Source organism: Ovis canadensis, chromosome 12 (assembly GCF_042477335.2).
Source record: "Ovis canadensis isolate MfBH-ARS-UI-01 breed Bighorn chromosome 12, ARS-UI_OviCan_v2, whole genome shotgun sequence".
NCBI classification, from domain to species: Eukaryota; Metazoa; Chordata; class Mammalia; order Artiodactyla; family Bovidae; genus Ovis; species Ovis canadensis.
In genome coordinates, this window is record NC_091256.1 from 39,559,818 (window position 1) to 39,576,842 (window position 17,025).

General features: G+C 39.2%; 1 protein-coding gene across 1 annotated transcript; it reads right to left on the bottom strand.

Annotated features, from left to right (window-relative positions):
* Positions 1 to 1,037: 1,037 nt before the first annotated feature.
* Positions 1,038 to 16,724, bottom strand: SDE2 (SDE2 telomere maintenance homolog). The gene is made up of 7 exons (XM_069545483.1): positions 16,418 to 16,724; positions 10,831 to 10,948; positions 9,296 to 9,407; positions 8,784 to 8,953; positions 7,866 to 7,980; positions 4,290 to 4,794; positions 1,038 to 1,368 (listed from the first exon to the last, which is right to left on the bottom strand). Exons 1-7 carry the CDS (start codon positions 16,535 to 16,537, stop codon positions 1,147 to 1,149), a joined length of 1,362 nt encoding a protein of 453 aa, XP_069401584.1. The 5' UTR covers positions 16,538 to 16,724; the 3' UTR covers positions 1,038 to 1,146.
* Positions 16,725 to 17,025: the final 301 nt, after the last annotated feature.

The following is a 17,025-nucleotide window of genomic DNA, read 5'->3' on the forward strand; positions in this document are numbered from 1 at the left end:
AGCTATGTACACTCCCATACTAATTGCAGCATTATTTATAACCACCAAGATATGAAAACAACCGAAGTACCCACAAATGGATGACTAATGAACAATATATGCAATGCAATATTATCCAGCCACTAACAAAGAATTGTTTTGCCATTTTCAGAATATGAATGGATCCTGAGGGCACTTTGCTCAGTGAATTAAGCAAGATTCAGACAAATACTCTATGACCTCTCTTACATGTGGAATCTAAAAAAAAAAAATTTTTTTTTTTTTAAAACCCCAACTTCATAGATACAGAGAAATGACTGATGGTTGCCAGAGGCAGGGAGTACAGGGTGGGAGAAATAGGTAAACTATTTTTTTTTTAGTTTAAATAAATTGAACTTTTAAAATTTGCTAATTAGACAACATACTTCTAGGTAATCCATGGGTCAAAGAAGACTTCACAAGAAAGTTAGAAAGTATTTAAAATTGAATGAAAATGAAAATATATCAAAACTTCTGAGATGGAGTCAAAATAGTGCTTAAAGAAAAAATCACAGCTTTAAATATTTACACTAGACAAAGTCTAGTCAGTGACTTGGTACGTACCTTAAGAAGAAAAACAAAAAAGACCAAAGTAAACCCAAGCAAAGTAGAAGAAAGAATAAAGAGCAGAAATAAGTGAAATTAAAAACAATTAAGAAAAAGCAACAAAGCCAAAAGGTGGTTCTTTGAGAACAGATCAACGAACAATACACTCCTACCTTAGACTGATCAGGAAAAACAGAAATTACCAGTATGAGAATGAAAGAGAAATTACCACTACAGCGCCTACAGATATTAAAAGACAGAAAAGACTGTATTATGAATAATCTTATGTCCACAAATCTTTGAAAGTACAACTTATCTAAAAGACACAAAATGAAACCCAAACTCTGAATAGCCCTATATTTATTTTAAAAATGAGCTATAAAAAAGCTTCCCACAAAAAATCTTCACACTCAGATGGTTTCACAATTAATTCCATAAATCTAATAATGAAAAAGAGGGTAGTTAGAACCGGATTATTAAAAAGTCACCTTTAATAGCAAAAGGAATAACGTTCAAGAATCACCATTATACAGGTTATAAGCACTAGACTATAAAGAAACAGAAAATCAGCTCTGATGAAATTCACTTCTTCTTCCCTTTTGAAGGCTTGGCAAATAAAGCTGGATCTATCTGCTCCTTTGCCAGTCCTCTGACAGAGAAGAGCCTCGCTGCCCGCTCCTGGAGAGTGCCTCCACACTTCAGTCCCCGGGCCAGGAGTTCACACTTGAGCTTCTCCAAGCCCAGCAACTCCATTTCTGCAACAGAACTGATTGCCAGTAAATCTAAAGTTTCCTGACTGATATCCTGAGAAAAAGAAAAAAAAGGGAAATTTTAAGTCAGTCCATTCCTTTGTCTCTAATTAAAACTTTCTTCAACTGTCACTGACATCCTATTTTTCAAGAAATTTTCATTTAATATGCCATATCTTACTGCTGAATGCTAATAATCATGTTATTCTATACATGTTCTCAATTCAAGTAAACATTCATTTTTTTATCTACATACTTAGAAACAGGTATTCAGAACAACTTAAGTTATAAGATTCCAAAACAGATAAATCTTAATATGTATGAACATAACTTTTCTTTTTTGACTTATCCAGTAAAAATTCAAACAGCAAAACATACTTCACTTACCTCACCTACCCTTCCCATATGACTGGAGAAAAAAGCAGCATCCTATAAAGGTTCATTTTAATGAGAATCCTATACCTAAGAATCTACTGATATTAACCCCATCATCTTTTTAGAAAATATTTATTTGGCTGCATCAAGTCTTAGTTGTCACATATGGGACCTTCATCATTGTGGCGTGAGGGATCTAGTTCCCTGACCAGGGATGGAATCCAGGCCCCTGCCCTGGAAGCGTGGAGTCTTAGGGAACCAGGGGAAGTTCCCTAACCCCATAATCTTAAGCTTTCTATTCTAATCAAATAATCATGATTGTTAAAGTTCTCACTTAAATAACTTGACAAATTTAAATGCTGTTCAAAAGACCTGCAATTGTTCTATCAACCAAGTAACTTTATAGACTTACACAAAATTAAATACTCTTAATGATGGATGCTCTGCCAAGAATGAAAGTGTTCATCTAGGGATTTTGGGGTGGTTTTTTTTTTTCCTGCACTGGGTCTTTGTTGCAGCACATCCGCTTTCTCTAGTTGTGGTGCCAAAGGCTTAGTTGCCCTCAGGCATGTGGCTTCTTAGTTCCCCAACCAGGGACTGAACCCATGTCCCCTGCATTGGAAGGGAGATTTCTTAACCACTGGACCACCAGGAAGTCCCTCACCTAGGAGGTTTTTTTATTTAGGAGTTTTTTAAAAAACATATTCAGTTCAGTTCAGTCGCTCAGTCGTGTCTGACTCTTTGCGACCCCATGGACTGCAGCATGCCAGGCTTCCCTGTCCATCACCAACTCCCAGAGCTTGCTCAAACTCATATCCATCAAATCGGTGATGCCATCCAACCATCTCATCCTCTGTCGTCCCCTTCTCCTGCCTTCAATCTTTCCCAGCATCAGGGTTTTTTCAAATGAGTCAGTTCTTTGCATCAGGTGGCCAAAGTACTGGAACTTCAGCTTCAGCATCAGTCCTTCCAGTGAATATTCAGGACTGATTTCCTTTAGGATTGACTGGTTGGATCTCTTTGCAGTCCAAGGAATTCTCAAGAGTCTTCTCCAACACCACAGTTCAAAAGCACCAATTCTTTGGTGCTCAGCTTTCTTTATGGTCCAACTCTCACATCCATACATGACTACTGGAAAAAGCACAGCTTTGACTAGACAAACTGTTGTCAGCATATTCAAAGGATAACAACTCTCTCAAAGTTAAGTTGTTCAAAAATACTGAACAACTCTATAGATAAATTCTTTATCTTTCTAGTTGATCTCTCTTTTTTAAGGTCATTTTGTTAGATTTCTAGAGTGAATTCTGACTTCTTTATACATGGCCAAATCCTAACCCACTATGCGTTTTTGAAGAATCACACATGGCTGCACAGAGTTATTATGAATACAACAGCTATAACTACATCAAGAACAAAATTTCCAGTTAAAAGCTCAACAATTAAAAGTCAAATCAGGTTTTATTCTATTTTCATTTTTCATTTTTCTAAGACTTTGCTCAGGATAAACTCCTAGCACATATGAGTTACGTAAAAGCTGACCATTCTTACAATTCCAGAGATGGTGTGAGGGTCAATTTAAAGCCCTTAGCTAAAAAAATTTCACTATCTCCCCTAGAAAGAGCAATATATGCATTTCTGCTTATTTCCCGGGAGTAGGGAAGGTGCTTTAAATAAATAATGGTAGCTTTTGTTTATCAAAGGAAGCTAAGTCAGGTTTCATCTGTCCTAAAAAGGAAATCATTAGACTGAAAAATAAACGTTAAAGATTTTTGCTGGAAGTCAGTCCATTGAAGATGGCAAATAACTATTTAAGGGAAAGCATGCATAATGAAAATAAGTTTTTAAAAAGCTGAGTGTAAGGCTTAAGATTTAATGATAAATTTAAAAGGAACTGCTCCTCTTCTGCAGGAAAGGTCTTCACATTCAACTGACCACTGTGTTCAAACAGTAACTCACCTGAGAAAGAAAAACTAACAAGAAATGTAGTGACAGGAAAATGAGCACATTTCATCAAATCTAAAAGTGCCATCTATCATAATGTGCCTTACTACTGCCTGTATTATTAAGAAAGAATAAATCATATCAAGTAAACGGTAACATGATATATATATCCAAACTCAGAGATATTAAAATGTGAAAAATGTGCATCCTAGAATTGATGAAATATAGAACCAAGGACACCACCTAGTGGCAAAATAATACCAATTCCACAGCTTAAAAACAAAAAATCCAAGGATTTTTCTTTTAGGGGGTGGAGTGGGGGGAGATACGACAAGCTTCGCTATCATCGACTTCTGATTATTAAACAAGCCTTTCCACTAAGCAGCTGATGGGGAAAAGCACATGTTTTCATTTTAATGACCTACTGCAGAGATTAAATTGACTTGGCTTTAACATGGAACTCTGCTCAGTGTTATGTGGCAGCCTGGATGAGAGGGGGGTTAGCGGGGGAATGCATACATATATACGGATGGTTGAGTCCCTCTGTTGCTCTCCTGAATTTATCAAAACTGTTAATTGAGTATACCCCAACACAAAATAAAAGGTTTAAGGAAAAAAAACTGACTTGGCTTTAGACATCAACTCTTAAAATTTACTCACCATGTTTCCTGACTGGCGGGCCTCCAGCTTGGCAACGGCAACGTTTTGCCTATCTTCTCCAGGTGCTCCCTTGGCAGCTCTTTCCCCATCAGCCATTTCTTTTGTTTCTTGCTCCGTATTCTGTCCAACTCCAGCTGCTTCCTTTTCTAAGGGTTCTTTACCCTCTGCCTCCTTTTTCTCCTGGGTGTTCTCTGTTTCTACAGCCCTCTTCCTTCCCATGTACTCCTGGGCAGGTGTCTCCCCCAGCTCAGCACACAAGTCTTCTGAAATACTGTTCCCAGAGTCAGTCAAAGGGCTCTGTGGTTCTTCTGGTGATCTACAGTCTGTACTCAATACTCTTGCCTGCTGAGAACTACTAGGAATTTCAGCTGCCCTGTCAACACCATCACAGCCATTTTGAGAAACATGAAAGCTCGTTCCAGAAGTACTCGGTGCTTCTTCACTGTCGTCATCAGAGTTCTCAGAGCTGGACCCCTCTGCAGTCCCTAGTCCTTCCATGCCCATCCTATCAGAAAGTAATAGAAAGATTTAATGCCATTTACAGCTTCAACTTAAAAAAACAACAGAGAGAGCTGCAGTTAGTCAGGAAACAGACTCTGAATAAGGATATCTGCTAGCTTGAGATGGAGATGGAGAGTAGGTAAGTTTCAGAACAAGATATCCCAAAGGTATAAACAGAACGAAAAAAAAATTTCCAGGAGACTGAGAGCAACATTCCAAAGATCCTAAGGATCTCTCTTTAAAACATGTGACTCTCTTTAATTGATTTTGCTTAAAGCCTTTTTCCTAATATTGTATGAATTTTAACTGTTGGAAATTAGATAAAATAACGAACAGTTAAAAGAAAATCCAGTTTTATTCATAATCGCCCCAAACTGGAAACTACCCAAATGCCTAACAACTAACGAATGGATAAACAGGTTGTGGTACAGCCATACCAGGCAACAACACTTGGCGGTTGAAAGGAATGAACTATTGATACATATAACACCATATATGGGTCTCAAAAGCACTATGCTGAGTGAAAAAAGAAGGCCCAGCCCTTCCTATAACAATGAAGGGCTGTGTCTTATGGGACTATGTATGTTAATCCACCTCTTGGAACTAAATGTAATCTGCTACTTAGTCACTGAAATGCTGAAGACAGGAGTAAGAGGCAGGGTGACGGGAAGGGCTCTTGGCTAATATTTCCATTATCTAGAAGACAGTTTTAAGTTATAACCATGGGTCTGTATGTGCATTTTTATAAGGTACCTATGTTTATTGTAGACAAGGTACACTATTTTACAACATCAAGACTTTCTAGATGTCCAGAGGTGACAATGTACAATAAAAAAGTAGAGCTGCTGAATTAACCAATCTGTAAATTTTTTTGTTATAATTGATTAAACAAACAAAACAAAAAACACCTTGAACATGGATTAAACCGTCTCTGAGGAATATACGCCAGGACTTGTTCATTTAGGATGGCAGCACAGGAACAGAAGGAAGGCAGGGATGTACGTGGATGTGTTCATATTTATATTTTGATGATAACCATTGATGTGTGGAGCACAAGCTGGAATCAAGATTGCCAGGAGAAATATCAATAACCTCAGATATGCAGATGATATCACCCTTACGGCAGAAAGCGAAGAAGAACTAAAGAGCCTCTTGATGAAAGTAAAAGAGGAGAGTGAAAAAGTTGGCTTAAAGCTCAACATTCAGAAAACTAAGATAGATCATGGCATCGGTCCCATCACTTCATGGCAAATAGATGGGGAAATAATGGAAACTGTGACAGACTTTATTTTCTTGGGCTCCAAAATCACTGCAGATGGTGACTGCAGCCATGAAATTAAAAGACACTTACTCCTTGGAAGAAAAGTTATGACCAACCTAGATAGTATATTCAAAAGCAGAGACATTACTTTGCCGACTAAGATCCGTCTAGTCAAGGCTATGGTTTTTCCAGTAGTCAGGTATGGATGTGAGAGTTGGACTATAAAGAAAGCTGAGCGCCGAAGAGTTGATGCTTTTGAACTGTGGTGTTGGAGAAGACTCTTGAGAGTCCCTTGGACTGCAAGGAGATCCAACCAATCCATCCTAAAGGAAAGCAGTCCTGAATATTCATTGGAAGGACTGATACTGAAGCTGAAACTCCAATACTTTGGCCACCTGATGCGAAGAACTGACTCATCTGAAAAGACCCTGACGCTGGGAAAGGATGAAGGCAGGAGGAGAAGGGGACGACAGAAGATGAGATGGTTGGATGGCATCACCGATTCAATGGATATGAGTTTGAGTAGGCTCCAGGAGTTGGTGACTGACAAGGAAACCTGGTGTGCTGCAGCCCATGGGGTCACAAAGAGTCAGACATGACTGAGCGACTGTACTGAACTGACTGATGTGTGTGCATCTCCTGGCTGTATTACAGGAATGCATTGTTAAGTAATTCCGTGGAAACATACCACCTTGCTAATACTTTAATAGTTTAGATCTGATAACGAATGCTCTTAGAAGCATTAAAAAAAAAAACAGAAAGAGATGCAAAAAGCTATATGACATTCTAGAAAAAAAGCAGCCATAGGAATAAACATCAGGCTAGTGATCAGTGGTTGACAGGGGTGGAGATGGGGGGAGGAAAATTAACTGCAAAAGGACACAAAGGAACTTCTGAGGCTGACAAAATATTCTACAGCCTGATTTTGTTGATGCCTACATAATTATGTATTATAAACTTTTCAAAACTTGAAGAACTGTTCAAAAAGGGTGAATTTTACTGTATATAAATTATATATCTGACTGAAAAAAAAATTATATATCAATAAACCTGGCTTAAAAAAAGAGACCCACAGGAAATACCATTACATTTTCTCTCAGGAACATTTAATTTCCATTTCAGAAAGAACACAAAAAATTCTATGCTGGACTGAGTTAAATAGTGTTTAGTTAACAATTACCTTTCGGGAAGCCAACAAACAAGCCAAGATCCAACTCAACTTATCATCATCTAGAATCTGGCCCAAGAGAACTAAGCTGGTAACCAGAGGACCAACTGGGAAGGGAGGAAGAACTAAGGGTAAAAGGGTTAAGAAAAAGTACTGCTGTGCTTTTCACCCACAAGCGCAAAAGTGATGAAGAGAGGTCTGGAAGGGTGACCGAAGACCTCAGTGATGACTATGAAAAACCAGAGAAAACAGGACAACCTGGAAACTAAAGTCATGCCTTCCCCCTGGAATTCTCAAAGTTACCTCTTTCAACGTCTAATAGTCAAGTATAAAGCTATTTTTTGTGTGATTTTTCACTGAAGGCAAACAAACTGTCCCTTAGATTCTATTAATGGCACTTACGGCAGAAACCATTACTAATGTGTATAATGTGAGAATCACTGAAACCTGATCTGAAATACTCTTCTGGAAAATTTCTGAGCTTCCATTAGACTTTACTTAAAAGTGTGTTTATACCAGATAAGACAAGGAAGAAATATAGTAGGTAAGTTTCAGAACAAGATATTCTAGAGGGATAAACAGAAAGAAAAAAATATTTTTATTCAGTCCTCAAAGATCTATTTGGAATGAAAATGAACGTACTTACCAAAAGCATTTCCTTTTCCCTGTACTGGCTCCTCCGTCTGTTTTTGATTTGTTTGGCCGTTTCCGACTCTCACCAATTTCTGCCGATACCATCTTGCTAGAGGCAGCCTGCATGCCTAGCCACAAATTTTAACAACTCAGTTTCTACTATCAGGACTAAGTTTAATTTTAAAGAATTTATAAATAATCTGGATTGCAAAAAGAGCTGCAATCTAAAGCTCTAGATTTAAATTTCTCAGCGTACCAAAATTTAATCCAGTTAAAATGAGACTAATCTTAAATTTACAGATTTAAAATAACCATTTTGGCTCTTAAACCAGATTTTTAAAGCACTATGTCCAATTTGTAACTTTGAAGCTTACAGATCCATTCCTAACACTCCTCAAACCTAACAATCGACCCCCTTATGCCCCTTATGCATCCCCTTATTTGTATATAGCTATCTTTCCCCTATTATGTTATAACCCTTTTGATGGAAAAGACTCCTCCTTATCCAACTGAACGCACTGAGTCCTAGCATAATGCTTTTGATGCTAAAACATAAAAGCTAAGAATAATCATTCCCATTAAAAACCATTTATTAAAAAGGGGACCTAAAACTGAAAGCAAATATGTGGGAGTCTTGGTACCTCCTAAAGACTTAGCTTATTCCCAGGAAGCACAAAAAGCATTCTTACCTGGGGGGGGCCCATGAGCCCCCAGAGCTCAGGGATCAACTATGTCAAATGTTGTGTGGCTATGTGGGTTTTTCCCCTCCATGTAGTAAGGCATACTGTGTTCATTACTGAGTGGAGAAATTTCATAGCTTCATCAGATTCCCATAAGTCTATAACCTAAGAAGGGTCAAGAATTGCCCTTGGTGTGGAACAGCTGGCTTCCAGGATGCCTGCGGATGGCACAAAGGAACCCTCCTCCTCACCTTTGAGGACGGAATCCTCCAGGCGCTCGGCCATCTCATGGCACTGCTGCTGGTAGTCGGGGCTGGAGAAGCAGTGCCTGGGTTCTGCAAGCTTCCGCTGCAGTCGTTCCAGGCGCTTTTGCTCCTTTTCAGCTTCTCGCTCGGCTTGTTGTTTTACCCATTCAGCCATTCTGGGGATGGGAAAGAGGAGACGTAACTAAATGGCTAAATTATACACACATACTTTTATATAGGTAACACCCCACCTATACAAATTATTGCACTCTTATTCACCCTGTGATAGTCCCTCAGAAAGGTGTGCCATGCTTACTAGTATACTGTTATGGACTTGACTAAAACCCAAAGATAATTATTCAGTCATGAAAAAGGTTAAGTGTGGTAACAACAAATTAGAGCATAAGTATTTTAAGTTTACATTTCTGATATGCGTGGTGTGTGTGCCATCACTAATGTCTCTTTAAAAAAAAAAAAAACTACGTCTCTTTAAAAAACAAAACAGGTGGGCATCTTACGCTTTTTCATGATTGACATCTCGTAATCTCCTTCCACTGAGATCCCGGCAAGCCTCTCGATTGGTTGTCTTTTCAATCTGAGCACCAAGTGCTCGGAGCATTGAGCCAAAACCTAAACAAATGTATTTGAAGAAAGTAGGTTAAAAAGTATTCAAAGATGGTCAGTTCTAATGAGGTGGATGAAACTGGAGCCTATTATATAGAGTGAAGTAAGTCAGAAAGAAAAACACCAATACAGTATATTAACACATATATATGGAATTTAGAAAGATGGTAATGATGACCCTATATACAAGATAGCAAAAAAGACACGGATAGAACAGACTTTTGGACTCTGTGGGAGAAGGTGAGAGTGGGGTGATTTGAGAGAATAGTACTGAAACATGTATATTAGCATATGTGAAATAGGTGACCAGTCCAAGTTCGATGCATGAAAGAGGGCACTCAAAGCTGGTGCACTGGGACAGCCCAGCGGGATGGGATCAGGAGAGGGGGACACATGTACACCCGTGGCTGATTCATGTCAAGGTGTGGCAAAAATCACCATAATACTGTCAAGTAATTAGCCTCCAATTAAAATAAATAAATAAATTTTTTTAAGTATTCAAGGATGGATAAAAGCCGAACTTGTGAAAAGAGTACTATTATATTATAAGATTATCATAAGAGTAAAGGTGATCTCTACTTTCTTTTCAGTTTTAAAGGAAATGCACATCAAGATTCTAACCCAGGTAGCAAAGGTAAGAATACTGATAAATGTGATTCAATCTTGTGCTTTTCACACTTTCTCTTATTTTAGAGGGTTATACCTAGTACAGAAATCCCCAAATTCCACAATTAAGAATTTTACAAACTATATGATGAGATTTTGCAATAAAGCAATTTTCATCTGTCACCAGCTGACACAAAAAGCTTCATATTCATAGAATTTCAAACAGCAGGATGACTGTAATCTGAGATGTTAGTTCTTTGAAAACCAAACCAAGTCACCACAGATTTTGAGAAAGCCTAAAAATTATATGTTAGTCCATCAGGAGAAATACCAAGAATTGTTCGTATTCAGTTTTTGCTCTTTTAGTTTGTTTTCTCTCTAAAATGAGTTATTACAACCAGGACCTTAATCTACCTCAATCTGTAAACAGTTGTATTTCATAAAGTGACGTCATACTTCCCGTGGAACTAGAATAACCAAACAAAATGCTGAGAACAGCAAAAGGAGATTTGATTGTTCTAACACTCATCAGCACACTGGACAGAACAGCCATTACCTCTCCATCTAATTCTCCCCAAAGACTGAGAGCCTAGGGTGCCTAAGAGTGATCTGGCTGGGCTAGAGAAGGTGGGAATTTTATCATACTGTATCTTCCCCAAAAAGAATAAAAGAGAAAATATTCAAAACTAGGTAAATTAACAAAGGACTTCTTAAGACAAATCAAGGCTGGTACACTACAGATTCCAAGGAGTTTGTTAATTTAATACATCTGGCCACAGAATGCAGATATATTACTACTAAGCCGTCAACATTCACGTCCTACCTCCTTTTCCACCACGAAGTCTTGGTTCCAAACTATAAACAGCTCCATGCTGCACTGTGTCACTGGTGTTAACAAGTGATCCATTGCACTTCACAAAGAAGCATTCCACTGGAACAACCTAGAGACAAATGAGGGGTTCTTTCAATGCTGTTTACGAGACAAGTGTTTTTGCAGGAAGGGACCTAGCTGATTTTTTATTATTTCAGTTACAAGGAGTTAGTAGATATGATAAATTAATATCTACTGATATTAAAAAATTGAATTGAAAAAGAATTGAAAAAAAAAGAAAACCACTAAAAGAAAAAAGTCATTTTATATGATGTATTCTAGGTACAACTTTTTCCTAATACCTACCTAATCATGATATAAAGAACTTTTTGCCTCTTGGGTGAAAATTAAAACTGCTCTTTTTCGTTCTTTAACATGAAATAGGAGTCAAGGTGGAAGATTACAGGGGCTCAGATCTAGTAACTCTGACGGTCCCATTTCCTCTGACTTAAAAATAATACCAAGTTGAACACTGAGTGGTCCCAAATTTAAAAGTGACATCTTGAAAAGTGTAGATAGGGATAAGAAGAGGGGAGAGGAGGAGACAAAAATATGGTTTTTAATACTCTTACATAAGCTTTAACAGTTTTAGAATCAGCTGGCAGTTGGTAATTAATCTCTTCTGCCAGCCTCTCCCTGAGTTCCAGCCAATCTCTGAAGAAGCCCACATACCCCTCCAAACCCACTCTATGTATTTCAAAAAAATTCTCAGATGAAGTGATGAAAAGAAAATATAAATACCGTAAGGTTTTCTAAACAAGCTTCTTTTTTTTAGCCTCAACACTTGGCATGCAGGATCTTGGCTCTCAACCAGAGATCAAACCCACACCCTCTGCAGTGGGAGCTCAGAGTCTTAACCACCGGACTGCCAGGGAAGCCCCCAAACAAGTTTCTGATGCCATAAAATAACACAACGGAGGAGTATTCTCCAAAGTTATATGGAACTTATAGAAGGTTATATCGGAAGTTGACAATTAAATCTGCAACATGAAGAATAAAGAGATCTAAATACAAACAGAAAGGAAAAAAGCATTTCTGGCATCTTCCTGAAGTGGAAACTCTGAACATTCATTCTGAGGCACACCACACAGCTATTTTAACGGGACCCATTCCTTCACTCAGCTGCCTGCTATGAGCATGGCACTTTTCAAGCGTTGGAATACTACCATGAATACCATAGTGAACGCAAATCCTGCCTCATGATGCTTATATTCTAGCGGGGGAAGACAAATTATGAATAAACATATATTACATTTGATATAATTATGTAATTGACAAATTATATATTATGTCAAGGGGTGAAATGCAGGGTAAAGGGGATTAAGATATGTGGATAGGTGTGGTGCTAATCTAGTTAATATATATGGTCAGTCAGAGAAAGCAGAGAATTTAAGAAAGTGAGAGAATAAGCCATATGGTTGTCTGGGGGAACAGCATTCCAGAGGCAACAGCAAATGCAAAGACTGCAACACAGATGAGCTTAGAGAATTCAAGGAAGAGCAACACAGCCGACATGGCTGGAATGAAGTACACAAAGGGGAGTGAGTGATAAGGCCTTCAAAACCACTGTAAGGGTTCTGGATGGCACTCTGAATAAAACTACTGTAGAGTTTTAAACAAACTGAGATCAGTCATGCTTTTCAAGGATCACTCTGTTAAACTGTAAAAATAAGACTACAGAAGCAGAGAGATCATTGGGATAATCCAGGTGAGACATTTCTATGTGTACCAGGGCAGTAGCGGCAGAATAGAAGAGAAATGTGAGATTCTGAGGACACTCTGAATGAAAATGCTAATGCTCTAGTGAAGGGAGTGTGCTCAATAGAGAAATTAAGATTCCAAAAGTTTGGTTTGACAAATGGAAAAATAGAGTTGGCACCTATTAAGAGGGAAAAGGAAATCTGAAAGAGAAAATCAGTCTCTTTTCGGATATTTTAGTGTGAGATGTTTATTACACAAGCAGATGGAGATGCCAAGCAGACCAGGTGTTATACAAGTCTGGAGTTTGGGGAAGAAGTCTGTGCTGAAGATTAACACTTGAAAGCTATCAGCACACTGATGGTACTGAAAGCTGTGAGTATGGACGAAACCACTGGGATGAGGAAGGGGCTCCTCCAACATGAGAGCTCAGGGTGATGAGGACGAAGCAGCAAGAGAGACTGGAAAGGAGAGGCCAGCGAGATGGAAGAGAACTGAGGGTGTCATATGCACAAGTGAGAGAAGTGTATTAAGGGGGGAATGGTCAACTGTGCAAACTGAGGCTGAGAGGCCAAGCAAGATGAAAACTGATCGCTGGCTACTGCCACACAGAAGATACTGACCAGCATGACACAGAGCTGGTGAAGTGATGGGAACAGAAAAGCTGAACTAGAGTGGGTTCTAAAGGAGAAAAAATTATGTTCAAGCATATTTTTTTAAATCAAGAAAATCAGAGAAAATAAAGCAATAGCTGGAAGGGATGTGGGCTCATGTTTGCACACTGGTAGGAATGATCCACTGGTAGGAATGATCCAGGAAAAAGGGAAAACACTGGAAAATACAGGGGAGAAAGCACTAATGCCGAATAAGTCTTTCAGTAGGTGAGAACGAGGGGTTACTCTACAAAGTAGAAGATAACTGCAAATTACTTGTAAAATAATGACAGTTCATCCCCAGTAACACACAAGAAGGCTGAATATACAGGAGGTACCTACCAGAGCACTGCTGTGGGGAGAGGAAAATTCTGTCCTTACTGCTTGAATACAGAGTTTGTCCTTGAGATGGAATAAGTCTTGGAGATTTAAAGAGAGAGGATGTGAGAGAGTAATCCAGGAGAGTGAAAAAGTGATGAACTGAGCTGTGTGCCTCTCAATCATTTTCATACCACGGTAAACACAAATAATATCTGGATGACACCCTGGGGAGTGTGAGCAAAGTTACTAAGGATGGGTTGAGATTCTGGGCACACCCAGGCTCTGTCCAGCTGCCCAAGGGCTAGCAGGATCAATATTCTCAGCAGTCCTGCAATCCAGCAGATTTCTCTAATCCAAATGCAATTACAGTAGAATTGCCAAGCAGCACTAAGGCTGGTGTATGTGAATTTGTCATGAGACCCCTACCAGGGTCACTGCCTAGATGCCACTCAAAATAGGTGGAGAGCTGGATTTAGACTGACTGGCATTTTCCCAGGCAAATATAGTACCAGGAGAGAGGAAGGGAACTCAGGCCATATACAATGATGTGATTAACATGAAGGATGATTCTTGTCTATAAAATCCTGTTTACTTTAAAAAGCTGCAAAATTAAATGAGACACGTAATATACCTTCTATATATTTAATGTTTATAAATTAAGAACCACTTTAGTTTAATATTTTGTATATCCAATGAGTATAGTATTTCTAAAATCTTAAATAACTTCAAAAAACTTTAATACGAAGGCAGAAAGATTACACATCATACTTCATTTCTGAACAGAACCGCTTATTTAGTCAGACAACTGATTACCAAAATTGCATTTTTCTACTTAAGATTCTTGTGAATTTTCTAGTAGGAAAAAAAAACAAAAACAAAGAAAATTTAGAATCAATTTAACTGTTTTTAACCTTTATAAGGCATATCGAACACGAAGTATTACATGTGTCTTGGGCCAATCAGCCAAGACCACCAGAGAAAAACAAAATCAAATTTCTTGACTCACTACAAGAGAGGGACTGCACACCAGAGGAATCATGAGGTGTCTCACCAACAAATAAAAACATAGTTATAGGATTGGGGGCTAGGATGGAATTTAGATAAAATTTAAATGAAACAATGTTTCCAAAGGCTCACAATAAAGCAGGGCTGTGTGTATCAGGGACAATACCAGGTCTAGACTGTGAAGGAGATTCAGGCTCCTGTTTCCTCGGAAACTACAAAGCTAAAATAAATGTGCAATGTTGTGTCTAGAAACCCCTTAATTTGAGGCTCTGCACCTGGAAATCAAGAGTGCTTCTCTACATCAAAGAAACTTAGATTCTCAAGGCAAGAGTGGGATGCTTCTTACTGATACAACTTCAAACAGCAGTTTATTCTTATAATCTATGATTTTCAAGGTAAGGTTTCGAAAAGAATGAAAAAGAAGTAGACTTTCAAGGAAATGATTTTTGACATTTCACCACTGCAACATGTCCTTAAGAAAAACACTTTATATTGACTTTGCAGCTGGCTCTATCTATGTCTGTTATCCCAGCCTAATGAACCGCTGGGCTGATTTTTCACTTCTTCAGGGAGAACTAACACCAACTTTATTATGTGTCAGATTAGTTTTATTTTAAAAGGCACAGGTGTGAAACTGCGCTATTTTTATTTATTCCAGTATCTCATCAAATGCCCTTTTATAAGTTTTGTGGTTTTGTTCATACTTATTATGGCCATGCTTCTTAAGTATATGACTGAATTCATTCATTCATATTTCTTACTTATTTTAAATTTTTTCCAAGACTCCTCATAATTAAGGTCTAAATTTTTCTGGTCCCACTTTGGATGAACTGTCAATGAGTTTGAAAATTGTACTCATGAGATAAGAGTTATTTTCAAAGATATTAAAATCCACCTATTTTGGAAAAGATTTCCCCATTCAGATGGCAAACTGATGGAAACTGTCTGTTCTGACAGCAGTTAAACTGGACTGATGTATAGGAAGAAAACAGGAAACTGAAAAACTACACGACTGGCAAATAGACACTGCTTCTTCATGGAACCAGTCCAAGTAAAGATGTGGTTTAGACTGCAGTGTTAACATGTGTTAAGCTCATAAATTACAACCAGAGAAAGTCTAGGGAAACACGGAGGAGGTGTGCTTATAAAGAAAAATAGAGTAAGAGGTCAAATGTCAAAATTAAAATTAGATTCAAGGAGAGCATCTAATTCTTTATATAACATAACAGGTTTAATATCTTATAGTTGGTAAAAGCTTGCTTACGTCATAATTAAGTAAACTACACGTGTAACTTTATAAGTTTTTGAAAAATACGCCTGGACAAATAAGAGCATCGTATGATTAATGAAATCGTCTAAATGACAGGCCCTAAGATCATGCTCTCGACAGGGCCTATGTGAGTGCTTGGCCACGACCAGTGACCAGAAGGATCCACTTCGTTCCCAATCATCCTTTGGATATGACATACTTCTCTAGGATGGAGCTAACAGCTGTGTTATCAATGGACAAAAATGCACGTCACATAACCGTAGAGTGAACGTAAGGAAGTGAGCCTTAAAAATCATCTGGGCCAAATGCCTCCTTTACGGATGAAGAGAATAATACCAAAGGGTCTGTTAGTCCAGACTGAGGGCCGGACTATAGCGCCTGTGAGCAGAAGGGTTTTTCTCCCTTCTCTGGGACAAAACCATGACAAAACAAAAGCGACGGAAGCCCTCATTATCAGTTTGAAACTGAGGAACCCTCAGCCTCAAAAACTGAAAAACCCCCAAAATAGACACCCCCCCGACACACCCTCACCGCACCTATTCCTGCCCCTGACCTCCTCTGTCCTCTTCTTTCCAGGAACCACAAACCTCACCTGATCTTTGCAGTGTCGACAGATAAAATCTCGTACGGAGCACGGGGCCGAACTACACCACACCGCCTTGCACCCGAAGCCAGGGCCCCGAAGCCACACCAGTGCCGCCGTCTCCGCCATCTCACCCAGTCGCGGAAGCTCGACACTCCCAGGAGCGCTAAGAACCACCACCCACCCGGCGTATCTTGATGACGTAAGCTCGTTCACGCAGCGCCCCGCCCCTCACGCGTTTGCCCGCCCCGCCCCTCCCCTGGGGACAGTCACGTGACCTGAAGCAGCCGAGCAAAGCTGACTGGGGGAGGGGAACAGGAAGGGCCTGGCAGAGGCCGATAAGAAGGCAGCGCACCGGGGCGAGGCGTTGCTAAGAGAAGTTGCTAGGGCGGGGCTCGAGGGACTCTCTATAAAAGGCTGGCGCGGGGTTAGGTTTCCAGCGTTCTGGCTATAAGCGATAAGGAGGTAACTGAGTACTTCCTTGTGCCTCAATCTTTGGACCTTTCTCTCCTATCTGTGTAGTTATTTTTGGGTCACAGGGAATCGTGGCCTCAGAAGGCGCTAATCCCTTGGGGCTTGAGAAGGGAAGCTGCAGTTGCGGAAGTGGTTTTGGGGGG

Excerpts from the sequence above, each read along its gene's own strand:
- SDE2 (XM_069545483.1), bottom strand. The coding sequence starts at position 16,537 with ATGGCGGAGACGGCGGCACTGGTGTGGCTTCGGGGCCCTGGCTTCGGG. Across the intron at positions 9,408-10,830 it reads ACTTCGTGGTGGAAAAGGAG|GTTTTGGCTCAATGCTCCGA; the intron begins GTAGGACGTGAA and ends ACATTTGTTTAG. Across the intron at positions 4,795-7,865 it reads GGGAAAAGGAAATGCTTTTG|GATGGGCATGGAAGGACTAG; the intron begins GTAAGTACGTTC and ends ACTTTCTGATAG.